General features: G+C 38.1%; 1 protein-coding gene across 1 annotated transcript in view; it reads right to left on the bottom strand.

Moving 5' to 3' along the window:
* ADAMTS6 (ADAM metallopeptidase with thrombospondin type 1 motif 6) overlaps positions 1-22,703 on the bottom strand; it is a 313,716-nt gene that overhangs the window by 273,282 nt on the left and 17,731 nt on the right. Inside the window, exons 4-6 of the mRNA XM_070056759.1 lie at positions 16,029-16,240; positions 15,121-15,204; positions 14,442-14,587 (exon numbers count right to left, since the gene is read on the bottom strand). Coding sequence (XP_069912860.1) covers positions 14,442-14,587; positions 15,121-15,204; positions 16,029-16,240 — 442 coding nt within the window. The remainder of the gene's footprint in view (positions 1-14,441; positions 14,588-15,120; positions 15,205-16,028; positions 16,241-22,703) is intronic.

Here is a 22,703-nt window from a genome sequence, read left to right on the forward strand (position 1 = left end):
CACCAAACTGCAAAGATGAACAAAAGATAAAGGGAGGAACAAAGGACATACAAAACACTGAAGAAGAAGAAGAAGAAAAGAAGGAGGAGGGGGACAGGGAGGGGGAAGAGGAGAAGGGGGAAGAGAAGGGGGAGGAAGAGAAGGGGGAGGAGAGGGGGGAGGAGGAGAAGGGGGAGGAGAGGGGAGGAGGGGAAGGGGGAGAAGTGGAAGGGGAAGAGGAGAAGGGGAGGGGGAGCAGAGGAGAGGGAGAGGGGGAGGGGAGGAGGGGGAGGGGGAGGAGAAGGAGGAGGAGAAAGGGGAGGAGAGGGGAGGAGGGGAAGGGGGAGGAGGAGAAAGGGAGGGGAGTGGAGGAGGGGGAGAGGGGGAGGGGAGGAGGGGGAGGAGAAGGAGGAGGAGGGGGAGGAGGAGAAGAAGAGGAAAATAATCCATGACAGGATTATTAAATATCAATAAAAATTTTGACTATAAATGGATGAAATCCTTCAATTAAAAGTTACATACGGATTGAATGAATAAAAAACAAGACCCAATAATATGCTACAAAAAATGCACTTCACATAGACACACATAGACTGAAAAGGAAAGTATAGGAAAAGATATAGTATGCAAATGGAAACCCAAAACTACCAAGAGTAGCTATACCAATTTCAGAAAAAAACAGACTTTAATTCAAAAACTGTAAAAATGAGACACACAAAGTCATTATATAGTACTCAAGTAAATCAACAAGAAAACAAACATATTGCATAAATATATATACAACAAGTACTGGAATACCTAATTATATAAAACAAAGATCTAAATGGAGAGATAGACTAATATAAGAATAGTTGGTAACCTCAACATTACAAGTTAATCAATGGACAGATCATCTAGACAAAAAATGCTAAGAAAGATACATCAGAGTTAAATTAGACTATAGACAAAATGGACTATATTTACAGAGCATTTTCATCCAGGAGCTACAGAATTTACATTCTTTTCATTATAACATAAAACATTGTTCATGACAAATAATAAGTATGAACACAAAGCAATTCTCAACAAGCTAAAAAAAACTGAAATTACAACATCTATCTTCTCAGATCAAAATGAAATAAAAATAGAAGTTAATAATAAGAGTTTTGGAAAGTGAACAAACACATGAAAATTTAAGAGTTTAAATTACTCATGTGGTAATGAAATCAAAAAGGAAATTTTAAAATTTGTTGAAAAATTTTAAAAGAAAAACAGCATACCAAAACCATAGAATACAGCAAAATCAGTAATACCAAGATACTTTGTAACAGTAAATGCCTAAGTTTAAAAAAATTTGAAACATTTCAAATAAACAACCTACTGGTACAAATCACAGAACTAGAAAATCAAGAATAGATCAAATAGCTGGTGTTGTGACTGAGCAGGTAAAGCTGCCACCTGCAGTGCCAACATTCCATGTGGGTACCAGTTTCAGTCTAGGTTGCTCCACTTGCAAACGAACTTCCTGCTAATGCACCAGGGAAAGCAAATGAAGATGGTCCATGTACTTGGGCCCCTGGACCCATGTAAGAAACTCAGCAGAAGCTCCTGGCTCCTGGCTTTGGATTGGCCTAGCTCTGGCCGTTGTGACCATTTGGGGAGTGAACAAGCAGATACAAAATCTCTCTCTGTGCCTTTCAAATAAGTAAATAAATATTTAAAAAAGAGACTAGCTCAAACTCAAAATGAGGGGAGGAAGGAAATAACAAAGAAGTGGGCAAAATCAGATGAAGAAGAGATTAAAAATTGTTATTTTCTGAAACAGTAAATTAATTTGATAATTTAGCTTGACTAACTTAGAAAAAAAGAGAAAAGTCCTGATCAAATAAAATTCGAGATGAAAAAAGAAACAAAGAGACATTATAACACATACCACAGAAATGCATAGGATAATTAGGGACTACAATGAACATTTATATGACAACAATTGGAAAGCCTAAAAGAAATTTATAAATTTCTGGACACATATAACAGGAAATTGAACTGTAAAATCCTACAAAACTTGAAAAGACCAATTATGAGTAATAAATAATGAAACTTAGTCAGTAACAAACAGTCTCTCAATGAAGAAAAGTCCAAGACTGGATGGTTTCATTAATACTATCAAACTTTTATTCTAAGTTTTTATTTAATTTATTTGAAAGGCAGTATGATAGAGAGAGGGAGAGAGACCTTCCATCTACCTGTTAACTCCCCAAATTGCAGCAAAGGCTAGGGCTGGTCCAGGCAGAAGCCAGGAGCCCAGAATTGCATGTAGATCTCCCAGTTGAATACCAGGAATCCAAACATTTGGGCTGCTTTCACAGGAACATTGGCAGGAAGCTGAGCCACAAGCAGGGCAGCTCTGATATGGGATGCAGGCACTACAGGTGGCAGCTTAGCTAGCTACCCCACAACACCAACTCCTAGGAAACTTTTAAACAAATAACATCAATTCTTCTTGATCTATTCCAAAAAATTCAGACGGAAGACTGTTCCAACTATAAGGCTACCATTACCCTGATACAAAAACCAGAAAGAGATACCACATTAAAAAAAATTAAACAATAGAGTATATAGACCAATATCATGATGAACATGTACAAAAATTCTCAAAAAAATACTAGCAAATTGCATCCAGCTGCATATCAAAAAGGTCATAAACAATAATCAAGTGAGATTATCCCAGAGATGACAGGATGATTCAATATATGCAAATCAACAGTGTAACACAGCACATCAACAGAATTAAGGACAAAAAAATCACATGGTCATCTCAATAGATGAAGAAAAAATATTCAATAAAATTCAATATTCCTTCATAATAAAAACTCTGAACAAATTGGGTGAAAAAGAAACATATTTCAATAAAATAAAGGCTATAAATGACGAACCCACTGCCAATATCATACTAATCTGAGAAAAGCTGATAGCATTTCCTAAAAGATCTGCAACAAGAAAAGGATATTAATTAACTTTTACCACTCTTTTCCAAAACAGTACTGGACAACCTAGCCAAAGCAGTGAGGCAAGAGAAAGAAATGGAGGTCAAATTATCCATGTTTTCAGATAATGTGATTCCATATGTAGAAAATCCTAAGGACTCCACCAGAGTTGGAACTGATAAACGAATTCAGTAAAGTTGCAAAAACAAAACCAACATAAAAAATCAGTAATTAACTTGCTGAGAAAGAAAGAGTCAGGGAGGGAAGGAAGGAGAAAAGGAGAAAGGGAAGTATCATATTCTTAGAATCAATGAAGTACATGGAATCTCTTCTCTGTACCACTACCACATTAACCTGAAAATTGATTTAAAAAATAAAATTACCTTAGGTTTTTAAAAACAATAACTATAAAAAACTGAGAATAAACTGAATTAAGAAAGGGAATTATCTCTACGATAAAGATTACAAAACACTGATTAGGGGCTGGCACTGTGGCGCAGTGGGTTAATGCCCTGGCCTGAAGCGCCGGCATCCCATACATGCGCCCATTTGAGACCCGGCTGCTCCTCTTCCGATCTAGCTCTCTGCTATGGCCTGGGAAAGCTGTACAAGATGGCCCAAGTCCTTGGGCCCCTGTACCCACATGGGAGACCTGAAGGAACCTCCTGGCTCCTGGCTTCGGATCAGCTCAGCTCCAGAAGTTGCAGTCAATTGGGGAGTGAACCAGCAGATGGAAGACCTCTCTCTCTCTCTCTCTGTCTCTCTCTGCCTCTTTTCTCTCTGTGCAATTCTTTCACATAAATAAATAAATCTTTAAAAAGAAAAACACTGATAAAAGAAACTGAATATACAAAAAATGAACTGAAGAAGACAAAAATTGGAAAGACTACCCATGTATACTAAATGGATGAATTAACACTGTTAAAATGTCTATGCTACTACAAGGCCGGCGCCGCGGCTCACTAGGCTAATCCTCCGCCTAGCGGCGCCGGCACATCAGGTTCTAGTCCCGGTCGGGGCGCCGGATTCTGTCCCGGTTGCCCCTCTTCCAGGCCAGCTCTCTGCTGTGGCCAGGGAGTGCAGTGGAGGATGGCCCAGGTGCTTGGGCCCTGCACCCCATGGCAGACCAGGAAAAGCACCTGGCTCCTGGCTCCTGCCATCGGATCAGCGCGGTGCGCCGGCCACATCACGCTGGCTGCAGTGGCCATTGGAGGTCGAACCAACAGAAAAAGGAAGACCTGTCTCTCTGTCTCTCTCTCTCACTGTCTACTCTGCCTGTCCAAAAAAAAAAAAAAGAGAGAGAGAGAGAGAAAAAAAAAATCTCAAAATGAAATTAAAAGGGAAGGGACTCTTTCAAACTCATTCTATGAGTTCAGAAACTATGAAACTAAATGTAATACTTGAAACTATTAAACAAATGGAAGAAAACACATGAGTGTAAAAAATGGCTTTTTGGACAACATCCCTAAAGGCAATAAAAGCAAAGCAAAAGGAAGGCCCATGGGATTAATTATATCAAAGTAAGATGCTTCTACACAGCAAAGGAACAAGCAACAGAGTGAAGAGATACCTACAGAATGGGAGACGTGCAAACAAAATACCTGATTAGGAATTACTATTTAGAACACATAAGGAACTAAAAAACAACAACAACAAAGAAATCCACTTTCAAAATGAGCAAATGATCTAAACAGATTTTTCTCAAAAAAAGAATTACCAAAGGCCAACATTTATAAGAAAAAATGCTCAACATCACTAGCCATTTGAAACATGAAAATCAAAACCACAATAAGACATCATCTCAACCCAGTCAGAATTGCTACTATCAAAAAAAGAAAAAAAAATAGCAAATGCCTGTGAGAGTATAGAGAACAGGGAACACTACTGGTAGTAATTTAAACTAGTACAACAATTGTACAAAGTTTCTTCAAAATGCAAAAAACAAAAACAAAAACAAAAAACAAACAAACAAAAAAACAAAACAAAACAAAAACTAATGTATAGTCCAGTTTTCCCATTTCTGGGTATATATCCAAAGAAAATAAAATGAATCTGTCAAAGAAACATCTGCATACCCATGCTTATGGAACCATCCTAGGTGTCCATCATTGAATGAGTAATCAAAATGTAGTATATATAAAATGGAATACTAAACAGCCAGAGAGAGAGAGAGAGAGAGAGAGAATTAAATCCTGTCATTCAAAGCAGTATGGATGGAACTGGAACTGGATATCATTATGTTAAGTGAGATAAGCCAGACACAGAAAGACAAATGTAATTAACTATATTAGAAAACTAAAAGGGGAGCCGGCACCGTGGCTCACTTGGTTAGTCCTCCACCTGTGGCGCCGGCATCTCATGTGGGCACCGGGTTCTAGTCCCGGTTGCTCCTCTTCCAGTCCAGCTCTCTGCTGTGGCCTGGGGAAGGCAGTGGAGGATGGCCCAAGTCCTTTGGCCCCTGCACCACATGGGAGACCAGGAGGAAGCACCTGGCTCCTGGCTTCAGATCGGCATAGCTCTGGCCATGGTGGCCACTTGAGGGGTGAACCAACAGAAGCAAGACCTTTCTTTCTGTCTCTCTCTCTCTCTCTCTCTCTCTCTCACTGTCTAACTCTGTCAAATAAAAAAAATAAATAAAAAAAATAAAAAAAAAACTAAAAGGGACCTGCACTACGGCTCAGTAGGTTAAAGCCCTGGCCTGAAGCACCGGCATCCCAAATGGGCACCGGTTCTAGTCCTGGATGCTCCACTTCCGATCCATCTCTGCCATGGCCCAGGAAAGCAGTAGAAGATGGCCCAAGTCCTTGGGCCCCTGCACCAATATGGGAGACCTGGAAGAAGCTCCTGGCTCCTGGCTTCAGATTGGCACAGCTCTGGCCTTTGAGGCCATCTGGGGAGTGAACCAGCGGATGGAAGGATGGAAGACCTCTCTCTCTGTCTCTACCTCTCTCTGTAACTCTTTCAAATAATACATAATAAAATCTTTTAAAAATTAAAAAAAAAACTAAAAGAAAGAAGAAAAACTGTATGATCATCTCAAAGGATGCAGAAAGAAAACTGACAAAATCTAAAAATCTTGCTTGATAAAAAAAACTCTTACTAATGAGAAGAACCTTTCTCTACCTGTTCAACATCATGAGCAAAATGGAATACACAGCTAACATCACACTCCTGGTGAAAAATGGAAGACTTTCCGCTTTAACATCAGAAAGAAAACAAGGTAGAGGCCAGTGCTGTGGCACAGCAGGCTAAGCTGTCTGTTGCAGCGTTGGCATCCCACACCAGCGATGGTTGGAGTCTCAGCTGTTCCACTTCAGTCCAGTTATCCGCTAATGCACCTGGTAAAACAGCGGAAGATGGTTCAAGTCCGTGGGCCCCTGCACTCATGTGGAAGACCCAGAAGAAGCTCCTGGCTCCTGGCTTCCAACTGGCCCAGCTCCATTATCTGCGAGGTGAACCAGCGGATGGAAGACTCTCTCTTTCTGCCTCTGTCTCTCCCTCTCTGTAATTCCACCTTTCAAATAAATAAATAAATCTTTTGGAAAAAAAAAAAAGGTGTCTACTCTCAACACCTTTATTGCACAATGTACTAGAGGTTCTAGTGAGTACAATGAGGCAAGAAAAAGAAATAAAATTAATTATTGACTTTTTTAAGATTTATTTTATTTATTTGAAAGAGTTATAGAGAGAGGTAGAGACAGAAAGAGAGGTCTTCCATCTGCTGGTTCACTCCCCAGATGAACGCAATGGCCGGAGCTGCACCAATCCGAAGCCAGGAACCAGGAGCCTCCTCTGGGTCTCCCGCACGGGTGAGTGGACTTGGGCCATCTTGTACTGCTTTCCCAGGCCTTAGCAGAGAGCTGGATCAAAAGAGGAACAGCTGGGACTAGAACCAGTGCCCATATGGGATGGCGGCCTTTCAGGCCAGGGCCTTAACCCACTGTGCCACAGCGCCAGCCCCAGCCCCAAAATTAATTATTGATTAAAAGAAAGAAGTAAAACTGTCTTTAATCTCAGATGACACAATCATCTTTGTACAAAATCCAATAATATCTATTAAAAAGCTACTGAAACTAATAAATGAGCTAATCAATGAGGCTGTAGGATATAAATCAATATGTAAGAATCCACTGTATTTTTATATTTGAGTCATTAAAATTATAAGAACTGTATCACTGACAATAACATAAAAAATGACAAAAATTATAAAAACTCTAAAGACCACAAAACACTGATGAGAGAAATTAAAGAAAACCTAAAGAAATGGAGATTTTATTTTGTTCATGGGAAGGAAGACTTTTTGTTGTTAGGATATCAATTCACTAGGTCTAGCCCACACAAGAAAAGAGTATTATATAAGGTCATAAAGATCATTGGGAACTACCTTAGAAATCTGTCTACCAAGGCACCAATTTTAAAGAATTTCCACTTTATTTCTTGTTGAACACTTTCATAATTGCTCTGAAAATACTCCACACACAGAATACTGGTTCTACTAATTACTGTGTCATCTTGCCATCATTTAACTTTCCTGTGCCTCAGTTTCCTCATTGATAAAATGGAGATAAGAACAGTGTCTATCCCACGCAGTTATTTAATATTTAATTATAAAAGAATATGTAAAGCATTTAATTATATGGCACATGACAAGAATTTTCTTGTATGTATACATCAATACATTCACATAACTAATATAAGTACTAAAGGTATTATTCCTTAAAGTGTTCATTATAGCACATCTTTCCTTTCCTTAATGGTGCCTTCTACAAATAAGGCACAAACTTTAGTAAATGTCTACAAAGATAATTTACTAAATTGCATGTATTTCATCAACCTTAGGCATTGATGGCAAAGTATCTCCTTATCTGCATTTTTAGTTGAAGTTTAACAAACATAGATATGCTTGAGATGACCATAATCATGTTTTGCTAAGTCCTGGTCTGTGCTTGCTCTCTGGGCACAACTGTCAATGGCACTTACTTGCACTCTTAGAAGTACTCCAGGAGCAGGAGTTGTGGTGCAGTGCGTTAAGTCACAGCTTGGACACCCATATCCCATATCATAGTGCCAGTTTGAGTCCTGGCTACTCCCCTTCTGACCCAGATCCCAGCTAATGTGCCTGGGAAGTAGCAAATGACAGCTCAAGCTCAAGTACTTGAGTTCTTGTCACCCATGTGGGAGATCTGGATGGAGTTCCTGGCTCCTGGCTTCCTCCTGGCCCAGCTCCAGATGTTGCAGCCATCTGGGGAGTAAAGTAGCAGAGGGAAGATCTCTCTCTCTCTCTCTCTCTCTCTCTCTCTCTCTCTCTCTCTGTTTCTGCTTTCAAATAAATAAAAAAATTTTTTTAAAAAAAAAGCTTTCCAGTTTACACAAAAAGATATTGACACTCTAATCTGTCATAGTCTTAGATTAAAATGGAAACAGAATGTAGATAAACACTTTTGAGTAAGGAACCAGTAAGTCAGGGATGAAAGGGAAAGAATGTAAGAGGAGGGGTACAGGCAATGGGGATGGAAGGGAATGGTGGGACCAGAGTGGTAAGAGAGTAATATTTCAGAATGCTCAAGTATCAAATCAATCACAATCTGGATTCATGCTTCATATGATGCTATAAACCTAAAATTCCTTAAAAGCTTGGTAATAAGTCATAAAACATTTAACTGGCATTTCCTTAAGGATAAAAATCCATAAATGAATATCAAATAATGTCCACATTTAATTTACCTTTCTTCTATCTGTTCTAATATATAATCATGAAGCCAATATATAATCCAGATAGATATACTCTTTAAAAATAAGAAAATTTGGGACTGGCTCAATTACATAGTAGGTTAAACCTCTGCCTGCAGCATTGTCATCCCATATGGGCACTGGTTCAAGTCCCAGATGATCCACTTTCAATCCATCTCTCTGCTAATGGCTTGGCAAAGCAGTGGAAGACAGCCCAAGTACTTGGGCCACTGTACCACGTGGAAGACCCGGAAAAAGCCCCTGGCTCCTGGCTTTGGATTGGCCCAGTTCCCACAATTGTGGCCATTTGGGAAATGAACCAGCAGATGGAAGACCTCTCTTGCTGTCTCTCTCTCTCTCTCTCTCTCTCTCTCTCTCTCTAACTCTGCCTCTCAAATAAAACATAAATCTTTAAAAAAATAAAATTTGTCAAATCTATGCATTATGGGCCAAGTTTTACCTAGAAATCATTTTTATAGCTATTTTTAAACTCTCACTGAAAACATTAGTTGACTTTGGAAATTCTAATTCCTTTACAATCCATGAGTACCAAAGCATAGTCATGAGCTCTTCAGAGAATACATTTACTTTAAAAAAAGAATAAATTGCTTAAATTAATTGAATTGGTGTGCAATATTTGCATATACATTTTGAGATGTATTTTTTTAAGTCCTATGCTTTTCATTAGTGAAAAATTAGAAAGGTATAATAAAGAACAGCCTATAAACACAGGCATTCTTAAAAAAATAAGTACCTTTGATTTTAAAGAATTAAGAAGAGGGGATGGCACTGTGGCACAGTGGGTTAAAACCACAGCCTACAGTGCTGGTATCCCATGTGGGTGCAGGTTTGAGACCCAGCTGCTCCACTTCCAACCTAGCTTCCTGCTAATGCGCCTGGGAAAGCAGTAGAGGATGGCCCAAGTCCTTGAGTCGATGCAATGACACAGAAGGAAGAAGTTCCTGGCTCCTGGCTCTGGTCTGGCTTGGCCCAGGCCTGGCCATTGCAGCCATTTGGGAAGTGAACCAGAAGATGGAAGCGCGCACTCTCTCTTTCTCTCTCTCTCCTTCTCTGTAACTCTGCCTTTCAAATAAACAAATACATCTTTAAAAAAAAAAAAAAAGAATTAAGGAGAATGAACTACCAACACATGACACTATATGCACAAGCCTTGAAAACATGCTAAACAGAAGAAGCAGACCACGTTATGATTTCATTTATACAAACGGTTCAGAATAGGCAAATCTATAAAGAAGGGGCTGGAGCAAAGGTAAGGCAGGGAATGAAGGCAATGGGGGAATGATATCCTGTGGGAATGATGGTACATTCTAAAATGGCTTACAGTGACTGCTACACAACACTGTCATTATACTAAAAACCACTGAATTATATGTTAAATGTAAAAATGTTATTACCTATGAATTATACCTCAATAAAGCTGTTATCAAAAAAACCTGGACTATAATTCATACTCTTGATATGTAAAATGTTATGTATTAATATCTTAAAAGTGGAAAAATACTTTAGAGAAGAGAAAGCTAAAAATGTAGGTATTAGTGTAGTCATGCTAATTGTCAGACATTGATGGTAATACATTAAATTCCTACTGTTTTTCAGGCTATAAATGCATTTCTTGAATACTTCTCCATAAAATATATTTAGAAATTGGCTTGACTTTAATCTTGTGGTGGATATTTCCTGACTTCAAGTGGAAATAAAAATAACTTATATAATCTGTCAAATTATAGGTTGTTATTCCTAAGTAGCTATTAATTTGCAGTTTGTCAATACAAAGCTTATCAAGCTAGTGTTTTATTTAGTCATACTACAATGCATACATATATCAGAATATCATGCTGTATATAATAAACACATACAATTTTTAATTTAACAATTTAAAAATAAATAATTGGGGTAGGCATTTGGTCTAGCAGTTAAGCCACCAGGTAGAACATGCGTATCCCATAGTAGAGTGCCTAGTTTTGAGTGCCAGCTCCATTCCAAGTTCTAGATTCCTGCTAATATTCACCATGGGAGGCAGCAGGTGATGGCTCAAGTAGCTGTATCCCTGCCACCGACATGGGCGACCTAGACAGTTTCTAGCTTCTACTTGGCTTAGCCCTGGCCACTGCAGGTATTTGAGCAATAAACCAGCAGATGAAAGCTCTCTCATTCTCAAAACAAAGTATGAATTCTAAAAGTAACTAAAGCAAAAATATAAAGTTTAATAAAAATAATTTAAAATATTTATAACAAGTTAAATATATATATGTAGAATCCTATTGTATCTTCTTAAATTATAATTCTAGAATTTCAAGTACAAAGTGTTAATCATTTCTTACCCTAGTTAAATGGTGTTATATTCCACTTCTTAAAAAAGTGTCATTAAATGTCAAGCTGACTTAGGTGAGCACTACTAATCGTCAAATAATTCTAGCAGATTTAGTCTATGGAAGCAATCAATAAAAATTACTAATATGAGTATATTAATAAAAATAAGCAATATAGTAAACATACATATATATACACAAACATACTTATATAAAAATATGTATGATACACATGATCTTAAAATATTCTTTGGCGGCTGGTGCCGCGGCTCACTAGGCTAATCCTCCGCCTTGCAGCGCTGGCACACCGGGTTCTAGTCCCGGTTGGGGCCGGATTCTGTCCCGGTTGCCCCTCTTCCAGGCCAGCTCTCTGCTGTGGCCAGGGAGTGCAGTGGAGGATGGCCCAAGTCCTTGGGCCCTGCACCCCATGGGAGACCAGGAGAAGCACCTGGCTCCTGGCTCCGGATCAGCGCGGTGCGCCGGCCACGGCGGCCATTGGAGGGTGAACCAACGGCAAAGGAAGACCTTTCTCTCTGTCCCTCTCTCTCACTGTCCACTCTGCCTGTCAAAAAAAAAAAAAAAATATATATATATATATATATATATTCTTTGGCATTAATTCAATATTATTGCTACCAAACTAAAAATGTTCTAAATTCATATTTTTTGCTTTCCTTCCATATAATGAGAGGGACTTTGCAAACCAGTTTCAAATTTAAGTCAATTAAAAGAACAACAAGATTCATTTGTTAAAGAGAAGTAACATTTGAGCTTGTAAAAGTAACGATTGTTGCCTAAGTTACTATAATTCCAAATGGTTTTCTGCTTAAAACATTTAAGTTACTGGGACAAAATTTGGCTTAGCAGAGATAAACATGTTCATTAGTTTTCCTCTGGAATTCTCAATAAACACATTACACATTCTCCCTACTGAGCAGACATTTCAAGCAAACATAAATCATGTTATTACCTATAAACAGTAGGGTCACAACCTGATATGTTAATACATGAGTTATATGACATTATTTTCAACATTAATATAAAATCATCTGTGGGAATTCTTGTAATTATTTTTACTAAAAGTAGCAATATAGTTTAAACATATGTTCAATTTCACAAATCAAAGATATATAAAGGAGAGTAATTATTGACAACTCCCCTCCTCTCCCTGTAAAATAACTATATCTATATATTAAAGATAATAGTCATCTCATTTTGATTAGTCACTTTGTGGCCCTAGTAATTCAAAGATAATTGTGGACTTGAAAATAGGCTAGAAGTTATTTTGAGAATTTCATAATTCCAAAAAAAATTCTCTCTTGTTTCAAAGAGACTTTTTCTAACTTCTAGTACATTAGCTAATATAAAGCCACATGAGATATGAAATCTTTAAACTATATCCCTATTAAATCCTGAGATCATTTCTAGTACTAGCCTGATCATTAGAGACAAATTCTAAGAGAAAACTTTACATTCGAATCTAAGACATCAAAAAGACACTCAAAGTAGCTTACAAAAGCAAAGAGGAACTCTGCAGAGGATCAGAAAAATATCTGGGCCAATTCAGAGTAATAAGTTGAAAGCTGAATGTTATAGTCAGTACAAGGTAAGGGTAGCTACCTGCCCAGATGTATTTCACTGCTTGAATGCTTATAAATGTGTGCTTTTGATGTAACTTCTATCATTTGATGCAAAAGGTAAAAATCTTGGGAGACCAGAATGCAGTTCCTGGCTCCTGGCTTCAGCCTGGCCCAGCTCTGGTGTTGCAGCCATTAGGGAATGAACCAGTGGATGTAAGATATCTCTCTCTCACTCCCCCCATCATGGCTCTGTTTCTCCCTCCCTTCATGACTCTGTCTTTAAAATAAGTAAATAATTATTTTTAAATGCCAATGCAGGGGCCGGCGCTGTGGTGCAGCAGGTTAATGCCCTGGCCTGAAGCGCTGGCATCCCATATGGGTGCTGGTTCAAGACCCAGCTGCTTCACTTCCGATCCAGCTCTCTGCTATGGCCTGGGAAGGCAGTGGAGGATGGCCCAAGTCCTTGGGCCCCTGCACCCACACAGGAGACACAGAAGAAGCTCCTGGCTCCTGGCTTCAGATCAGCGCAGCTCTGGCCATTGTGGCCAAAGGGCAGTGGACCAATTGGAAGACCTCTCTCTCTCTCTCTCTCTCTCTCTCTCTCTGACTCTCCTCTCTCTGTGTAACTCTGACTTTCAAATAAATAAATAAATCTTTAAAAAAAAAATCAGCTCTTGGAAGAACAGATTAGGACTATACAGTCACATATACTTTTTTGTGACAACACATGCACATACACACAGGTACTTGTACATACAATACATGCACACACACACACACAAGACTTGAGCAATATACATGATTTTATGAAACAGATTTTTAAAGCAGTAATATTACTACTCTTACCTTGATAGTGTGTTACAAGGTAAATACACATTATATATTTATAGACACAAATCACCAATAATATGTCCCCACACAAGTAAACTTGGAAAAGAGAGCATTTTGTATATATTTGTTTTAGCTATAAGATTATGAATGATTATATGATAGGTTATTAGAAAATTTGGGTCAAAAAATGAAAAAGACTGCCTAGGAAACTTTATTTTTGTCAAGCAAAAACTAAAATAAAATAAATGATGACAGAATAGTAATATAATTGAAATCAACAATTTAAGTAATAGAAATACATGACTAATTCAAAATAACATTGACAAGGTTTTTTCTGGAAATTCAAAAATTTGCAGCTGAAATATTAGGTGATAAAACTATAGGCAGGCTCAGTGAGACATCTACTCACAAGACAATGGAACTTTGTGTTAAGACTGTATTTTTCTAAGTCTTTCTCCACTTTCAAGAAAGTGAACAAATGAAAATTTGGCATAATACCTATTCAAGACTGCAAATCTCAACATACACTGTCAGTCACAGTTTTCCCAGGCAATTTTCTTTTGTAAGGCAATGTATTATTCAGCTTTTCCAAAAATATTCTCCAACCTTTTAATAAACTTCAACACAACTTGGAGGCAATAATAGTTCATATATTTTATAGTCAAGATCAACAACTTTATTTTTAAATATATATATTTTCTCATATTTTTAATCTTCCTTTTAGTATGTATTTTGTTCAAATAACAAATACTATTTGTGTCTCCAATTAAATATCATGTACAAATCTCATAAGCAAAAGGGGGGTTATTATAAAATTCCTAAGTCAAATCTTAACTTCTTTTTTTCTTATTTGGTTCACTTAAGGCAAACAAAATGATAGTGTAATAGAGTCCTTCTCAGTAGCAAAAAGTAAATTACAATAATTTTGCTTTGTCTATACTCTACCTGAATGAGTCTTAAAATAGAACCAAATATAGTTACAATATCGAACACATAAGAATTGGAAAAATACTTGGAATAAGCCATACCTAGTAATCAGGACTGCATTATCGTGGTGGGCAATCCCATTTTCTGGAATGGTGTTTCCATCACTTTGGTGAGAGAGAATGGATTTCTGCCATTTACAGAAGCTATCGAGGGACTTGTCTGCATGGTGGTTTATCTCCAAGTTTGGCTGTAATACAACATGCATACCAGAAATGTTCCAAACAAATTACTAAGATTGGTTGTTAAAATTTTTGAAGACTAAAATGGGACTATAATTAGAAGCAGTGGTTTCTAGGAATAATCTCTTGCCAATTTTTATCTTTGTAATACCTGATCTAGAGTTCACTTAGTATATAATTAAACATTCTTCCTAGTTCAAGCTTTAATGATAATGTGAAAATATGAGATTGTCAGCATTCAAAAAACAACCAAAGCCATTATTATAAAATATGCCATGCAAATGTTCATCTTTAGACTGAAACATATAGCTAATACACACATACTTGTGTATATATATATACATATATAAATAGCTTTAACATGATAAGAGATACATTCTTCTAAAGTATTTCTAATTTGCTTACATTTTAATATTCAGAGCAAAAACTCATATTCAACTAGAACTTCTTAAGAAGAGCAACAATAAAATATATCATCTTATAATAAACAATTCCATAGCAGGTCTAACACTTTTAGATTTATAAGGTAACTCACTCTTACCTGATCTTCTGTGAGAACAATCAAGCGGGCCACTATAATATTCACAACGTTTCCTAGACTGGAATCACGGTAAAGTTTGGCAACCTGACCTCCAGAAAATAAGAAAAGACACAAAGTCAGACAAAGTTCACAGGGTAACAGCTTTTTTAAAAAGTGGTAAACAACTTTCTACAATAAAAAGGTATTCTTTTTCCCCAAATCATTTAGAACTCTACACTCGAAACGCCTTGGTAAAAAGTTTCTATACAAAGTCTACCTCAAGAAATATTTTTGGCCAGCGCCGCAGCTCACTTGGCTAACCCTCCGCCTGCAGCGCCGGCACCCCAGGTTCTAGTCCCAGTTGGGGCGCTGGATTCTGTCCCGGTTACTCCTCTTCCAGTCCAGCTTTCTGCTGTGGCCCGGGAGGGCAGTGGAGAATGGCCCAAGTGCTTGAGCCCTGCACCCGCATGGGAGACCAAAAGGAGGCACCTGGGCTCCTGGCTTCAGATCAGCACAGCGCGCCGGCCGTAGCAGCCATTAGGGGAGTGAACCAACAGAAGGAAGGTCTTTCTCTCTGTCTCTCTCTCTCTCTCACTGTCTAACTCTGCCTGTCAAAAAAAAAAAAATTTTTTTTTTCTCCCAGAGTTGAACTATAACATAGCAAGTAGAGGGTGAGCTGATGTTTAAAGTTAAAGAAAACCCCTTAAACAAGACTTAACAACTTATTTTTAAAAATCATATCTGAAAATGAACCATAGGATCACCTTTAAATTTAATTTCTATGTAAAGGAAACATTAATAGATTAATTCTTTAACATTTTAGACAAGTGACTTCTAATCATTATTTATTTCAAAGTAAAAATCCATGACCCTAGTCAAAAACACAACAAACTACTAAGTAAAATGTTATATAGAGGGATCAAACTTACAATATTCATCACACTCAAAATGTAATGTTCAATGTCTTTGCGGCCATGGTAGCCCACCATCATTTTGTCTGCCACTACCAATGTCTCCACAAACCGCTCAATGCTCACTGATCTCTTATGTCTGTGGCGGATATGTGTGTCATTAATTGGTAAGGAAGAAGGAAAAGTAGATGTGTCATTCAGCCACCAAGGTATGCCACTTCTTGTGAGGTCTACAATAAAAACAATTAACCAATTCAGATAGGCTCACTAATTAAACCTATTTAATTATAGATTTTTGAAGGAGCTATGTTTTTGACAAATTCTCTAATATATTAAGATTTTTCCAAGTAAGGGAAGGGGATGAGGAAATGCAGCAACAAAAAATTAAACTCTTAAAATTTTTGAAAATAATCATGATAATATATGAAAAAAAATCCTAAACATTAATGGCATCCAATTCTCATGAAAATAAAACCCAATAAATCTATGAAATGAATTACTTAAAAAACTTTCAAATGGTCATTTCATATTATTCCAGTGAGTAATTATAACATAATATTTTCATATTTAAAATACATACTTTAAGGTCCTTTAAAGATGTTTAAAAAGAAACTATGGCATGAATCTCTGAAACAGCCTAAGACAATTCTGATAAACAATTAAGTTGCAAAAATATACTCCTAAAATGCTGCTATTTATTTTAAAGTAAGATGCTTTTACTACATTATCTTAATTATAAATAATTCCATTATTCTAGAAATATCCATTCTAAAAGGCTGTCAGTTACTTTTTTCACTTAGTTTTGCAATCTGCAACTATCTGTATTTTCAGAGTATTACTTTTTCAAAGTCTAGAGATAAAGCACATTAAAATGAGAGTTGAAGATCATTATCCCAGCACAGTTCTCTTTAAATCACATTTAATATGGATGATAGCATACCCTTTGTTTTCTGAACATTTGGTCTTTCACTACTGAGGAAACACTTTTGTACCGTAATTTTATTACATATATTAGCACCTTTAGCATTTGTAACTTTGCCTCATTTATCTTCATCTTCATTAAATAAATGAGAGCAGGTAGAGATCCTCCACACAGTTTACTTCTATATCTTTATAATGAACATAAAATCTTTCTCACCCTCACTTATTGAAAAATTAGTGAGGAAAATTAAATTAATATGTATTACACACTTGACAGAATGTAGCTCTATTCTCATTTTTTCTAAAATCTTTAGTCTTTTCCTTTTCAAAAATTATATGGGCAAGATTGATAAATTTTAAGAAGAGGTGCAAATGACCATGACAAGTACCAGTGAAGTACATTTCTCTAAAGATTTATTTATTTATTTATTTATTTATTTGAAAGGCAGAGTGACAGAGATAGAAAAGTTAGAGAGGGACAGAAAGCTTCCATCTGCTTGTTTACTCCCTGAATAGCCAGAACAGTCAGGACCCAGGAAGTCCATTCTGGTCTCCCACACGAGTGGCAGTGGCCACAAGTATTTGGGCCATCTTTCAGTGCCTTCCCAGGCACATTTGCAGGAAGTCTGAGTGGAAGCGGCATACACAGGTCTTGAATCAGTCCAGGATAGGAGACATTGGCATCAAAAGCTGCGGCTTAACATGCTGCACAACAGTGCTGGCCCCCCACAGAAAAACTTTTGAAGTTCATATAAATTGAGTGTCTAATTCCTAAAAGTCAATAGAGGCAGAGACATTTCACTTCCTGGTTCAACAGTACAATAGTCAGTGTTTTCCCATGTCTAAATATGGCAGTCTCTTAAGGTGAACCCCATGACTTCTGCTTCCTGATATTCACATTCTTTTGGGATCTCCTCCCTTTGAGGATGAATAGGAACTGTGACTTGCTTCTAACCAATAGAATTTCTCAAAGATGATGGGACAAATGCGATTACATGTATATAAATACATAATTCTATTATGTAATTGTAGCATTTGCCTTACTATCATCTTCCTTGGTGGCTTAGAGAAAACATGCTTCTCCCTACTGGAGAAGCCTATATTACAAGGAACACAGATGGTCTCTGACAGACACCCAGCCAAAAACTAAGCTACCTATATCCACAAAGAACTGAATGCTGCCAACAACAAATGAGAATCTGTCTCCATCCCAGCTCCCGGCTGGGGCTAAGAAAATGATACACCTTTGCAAACTAACCCACAAACTGTGACATGATAGAAGTAGGTTACTTAAACCACTGAGTTGGTGGTAATGTTGTTACGAAATGACCAAAATATTTTCTGGATCAATATAACACCAATTTCTCCTGCCCCGTACTCTGTGATCATAAAATCTTTCATGCATTTAAGTTATGCCTGGGGCTGGCGCTGAGGCGCAGCGAGTTAGAGCCCTGGCCTGAAGCGCCAGGATCCCAAATGGGTTCTAGTCCCAGCTGCCCCTCTTCCAATCCAGCTCTCTGCTATGGCCTGGGAAAGCAGTGGAGGATGGCCCAAGTCCTTGGGCCCCTGCATCTACATGGGAGACCCAGAAGAAACTCCTGGCTTTGGATCAGCATAGCTCTGGCCATTGCAGCCATCTGGGGAGTGAACCAGTGGATGGAAGACCTCTCTCTCTCTGTCTCTACCTCTCTCTGTAACTCTTTCAAATAAAAAAAAAAAAAAAATGACTGGGAAAGCAACGGAAGATGGCCCAAGTGTGTTAAAAAAAAAAAAGTTATGCCTAATCGTTCCTCCTTTCTTTGGCTGGATACTTTCAATGTCTAAATAGAGGATTTAATTTCCATTCTTTTGAACACTTCAACTTTGTTGATTCATTCAATTTCTCCTTATTTTTACTTAAAGTATGGTAAAAAGAATTAGACATGATTGAGGCCTAAGTATTAAGCAATTGCTTTCCTCATTTTATAAGTATTCAGTTTTAGGTAACTGCTATAATCATCAACATCTCATTGCCATAATTCTTAACCCTCTAGCTTTTAAAATGTTTAGTTTGTTTGGCTATCACTCCATCAGACTAAAGATGCTTTGAATATAAATATATCTTGTAACAGGCATTGTGGCTCAACTGGTTAAGTTGTTGCTAAGAAGTCCCTCATCCTATATCAGAGTGCCTGGATTTGAGTTTCAGCTACAATTTCAATCCAGTTTACAGATAATACATACCTGGGAGGCAGCAGATGATGGCTCAAGTAATTGGGTCCCTGATATCCACATGGGAGACCCAGATGGAATTCTGAGCTCCTGCCTTCACCATGGCCCAACCCTGGCTATTGAGGCTATGTGGTGAGTGAACCAGTGAAAAAAAATTTCTCACTCTCTCTCTCTCTCAACTCTCTCATTCTTGCCCTCTCAAGCATTTCAAATAAACATTTTTTCAAAATAAAAATATATGTACCTATAACATATTGTAAAAACACTAGGTCTTTTTATTCATCAATGTCCATCAAAAGAATTATATATACATATAAAATGTATATATAATGCAATGTATATATAATATATGTGTATATATACATATATAATGTATACTGAATAAATAAAATCAAGAGAGATACCATCTTGTTTCATTGAAACATGAAATTAAACTAATATGACAGACTCATTACAAAACTAAATCTACATTCTATAATTGTCAACTGACTGGTTAATGTTAAGCTTAATGATGTGTAACTAAAACATTTGCTCATCTAAAATGAAATAGGATCTTCAAAATGTTCATAGAAAATGCATATGAAAAAACTATACTTAGATTTCAAAATTTCTGCAACAAAATAAACTATCTTTCTTTAAAAATTTTATATATATATATATATTTTTTTTTTTTGACAGGCAGAGTGGACAGTGAGAGAGAGACACAGAGAGAAAGGTCTTCCTTTGCCGTTGGTTCACCCTCCAATGGCCGCCGCGGCCGGCGCGCTGCAGCAGGCGCACCGCGCTGATCCGATGGCAGGAGCCAGGTGCTTCTCCTGGTCTCCCATGGGGTGCAGGGCCCAAGCACCTGGGCCATCCTCCACTGCACTCCCTGGCCACAGCAGAGAGCTGGCCTGGAAGAGGGGCAACTGGGACAGAATCCGGCGCCCCGACCAGGACTAGAACCCGGTGTGCCAGCGCCGCAAGGCGGAGGATTAGCCTGGTGAGCCATGGCGCCAGCTAAAAAACTTTATACATTTAATTGAAAGTCAGAATTACAGAGAGAGGGAGAGACAGAGAGGTCTTCAACTCACTGGTTCACTCCCCAAAGTGATCATAACAGCCAGGCTGAGCCAGGCCAGAACCAGAAACCAGAAAATTTATCCAAGTCTCCCACGTGACTGGCAGGGCCCAAACAGTTGGGCCATTTTCTGTTGCATTCCCAGGCCATTAGCATGAGTTGGATAGTTAAGTGGAGCAGCCAGGTGTGAACCAGCACCCATATGGGATGCCAAGGCGCAGCCAGCAGCTTTACCCACTGGGTCACAACACCTGCCCCTAAACATATCTTTTACTTATATTTTTCCTCAAACTTGTTGACACATCCTCCTATAAGAATGACTAGTTTTGTTTCAAAATAAATGTTAGTTCTTCAAATGACACTTGTGGCAAATGTTTTGTTCCATTTAATTTTGGGCAGATTATAGAATGTTAAAAAAAAAAAAAAAACAGTGGGGCCGGTGCTGTGGCATATCAGGTAAACTCTCCACTTGGCTGCTCCACTTCTAAGCCAGCTCTCCGCTATGGCCTGCGAAAGCAGCAGAAGATGGCCCAAGTTCATGGGCCCCTGCAACTGCATGGGAGACCCAGAAGAAGCTCCTGGCCCCTGGCTTCAGATTGGCCCAACTCCAGCCATTGCGGCTATTTGGGGAATGAACCAGCAGATGGTAGATCTCTCTCTCTTTCTCTCTCTGCCTCTGCCTCTCTGTAACTCTGCCTTTCAAATAAATAAATAAATCTTCAAAAAATACTCTATAAACAGACAATATAATAACTTTTTCCCAAACCAACATATGAATCAGATTGCTACATGAAACAACATATACAGACATTCACAACTATATCATTGACCTATTTTATTTTTGTTCTTGGCACTTACTACTTCTTGACAGCTATGTATTTATTTCTTTGTTTGCTTATTTAGTTAACTCTTTATCTTTCCTCACTAGAATATAAGCTTCATGATAACAAGAACCTTTTCTGCTTTATTTATTTTTGCATCTCCAGCACCTAGAACAGTTTTAAATACAGGTGGTAAATGAACCTATAAGTAGCTAATGAAAATATAAAAGTATAAAGATAATATCTATGACACTGGGTCAGAAGAATACTAAATTATCTCTGGGTGCTAGAATAACAGTGATTTTCATTTCCTTTTATTCCTATATTTCCTAAGTTTTATATAAGAACAGATACTACTTTCATAAATTTTAAAAAAATACTTAGTTTAAATCTAGAATGGGAAAATTTATGTCTGAATATGAGGCAAATACACCCAATGTTAAAAGGGTGTTTTAAAATTATTTTTCATGGGACCAGCATTGTGGTATAATGGTTTAAACCGCTGCCTTTGACACCAGCATCCCATGTGAGCAAAGGTTCAAGTCCCAGCTGTTACACTTCCTATCCAGCTCCCTGCATATACACCTGGAAAAGCAACGGAAGCTGGCCCAAGTCCTTGGGTTCCTGTACCCATGTAGGAGATCCAATGGAGTTCTAGGCTCCTGGCTTTGGACTGGTCCAGCCCTAGCAGTAGCAGCCATTTGGGCAGTGAACTAGCCGGGCGAAGATTCTCTGTCTCTCTCTCTCTCTCTCTCTCTCTGAAACTCTGCCTTTCAAATAAATATTTTTAAATAATTTTTTTATTTATTTGAGAGGCAGACAGAGATGTCCCATCTTCTGATTCACTCTCCAAATGCCTACAACAATGGCTCTACCAGAGCCAGAGCCTGGAGTCAGGAGCACAAACCATATCTCCCATGTGAGTGGCAAGAATCCACTTGTTTGAGCCACGACCATTGCTTCTCAAGGGCTGCATTGTTGAGGGAAGCTGCAGTCAGGAGTGGAGCCAGGAACCAAATGTAGGCATTCCAATGTGGGAACCACTAGACTAAACACCCACACTCAAAAGGGTTTTTACATTGTACATTTTGATACAAACTGGCAATATATGTCATATCTCACTTATTCTATACAATTGAAACCTTATCACAGTTAAGTTCTGTGCCAGACATTTCCCAAACTTACTAAACATAAAATACTGTGTCAACAACATCCAGTAACATTTTCTCAGAACTGGAGAACTACTACCATATCCCTACTAATAGGAAACCAGTGAGGGGGTGTATGAAGGTATATAATACAGGTAAACAGATTTAGGAGACAGATTTGACTAAAAACAAAAAGACAACCTGGAGAGAGAAAAAGCAGGAAATACAGTGTTCTAGGCCAGTGATAAGGACCTAAACTAAATGGATTGGCTTATGGGTAGCAGAAATGGCTAGCGAATGAAATACACTGAAAGGGAAGACTAGGGGTGGGTGCTGCAGTGTAGTAGGCAAGCCTCCGCCTTCAGTGCCAGCATCCCGTATGGGCGCCATTTGGAGAGTGAATCAGCAGATGGAAGACCTTTCTCTTTCTTTCTCTCCCTCTCTCAATCTGTAACTTTGCCTCTCAAATAAATAAATAAATCTTTAAAAAAGAAAGGAAGGAAGGAAGGGAGGGAGGGGGAAGGAAGGGAAG

Source organism: Oryctolagus cuniculus, chromosome 14 (genome assembly GCF_964237555.1).
Source record: "Oryctolagus cuniculus chromosome 14, mOryCun1.1, whole genome shotgun sequence".
Taxonomy (NCBI): domain Eukaryota; kingdom Metazoa; phylum Chordata; class Mammalia; order Lagomorpha; family Leporidae; genus Oryctolagus; species Oryctolagus cuniculus.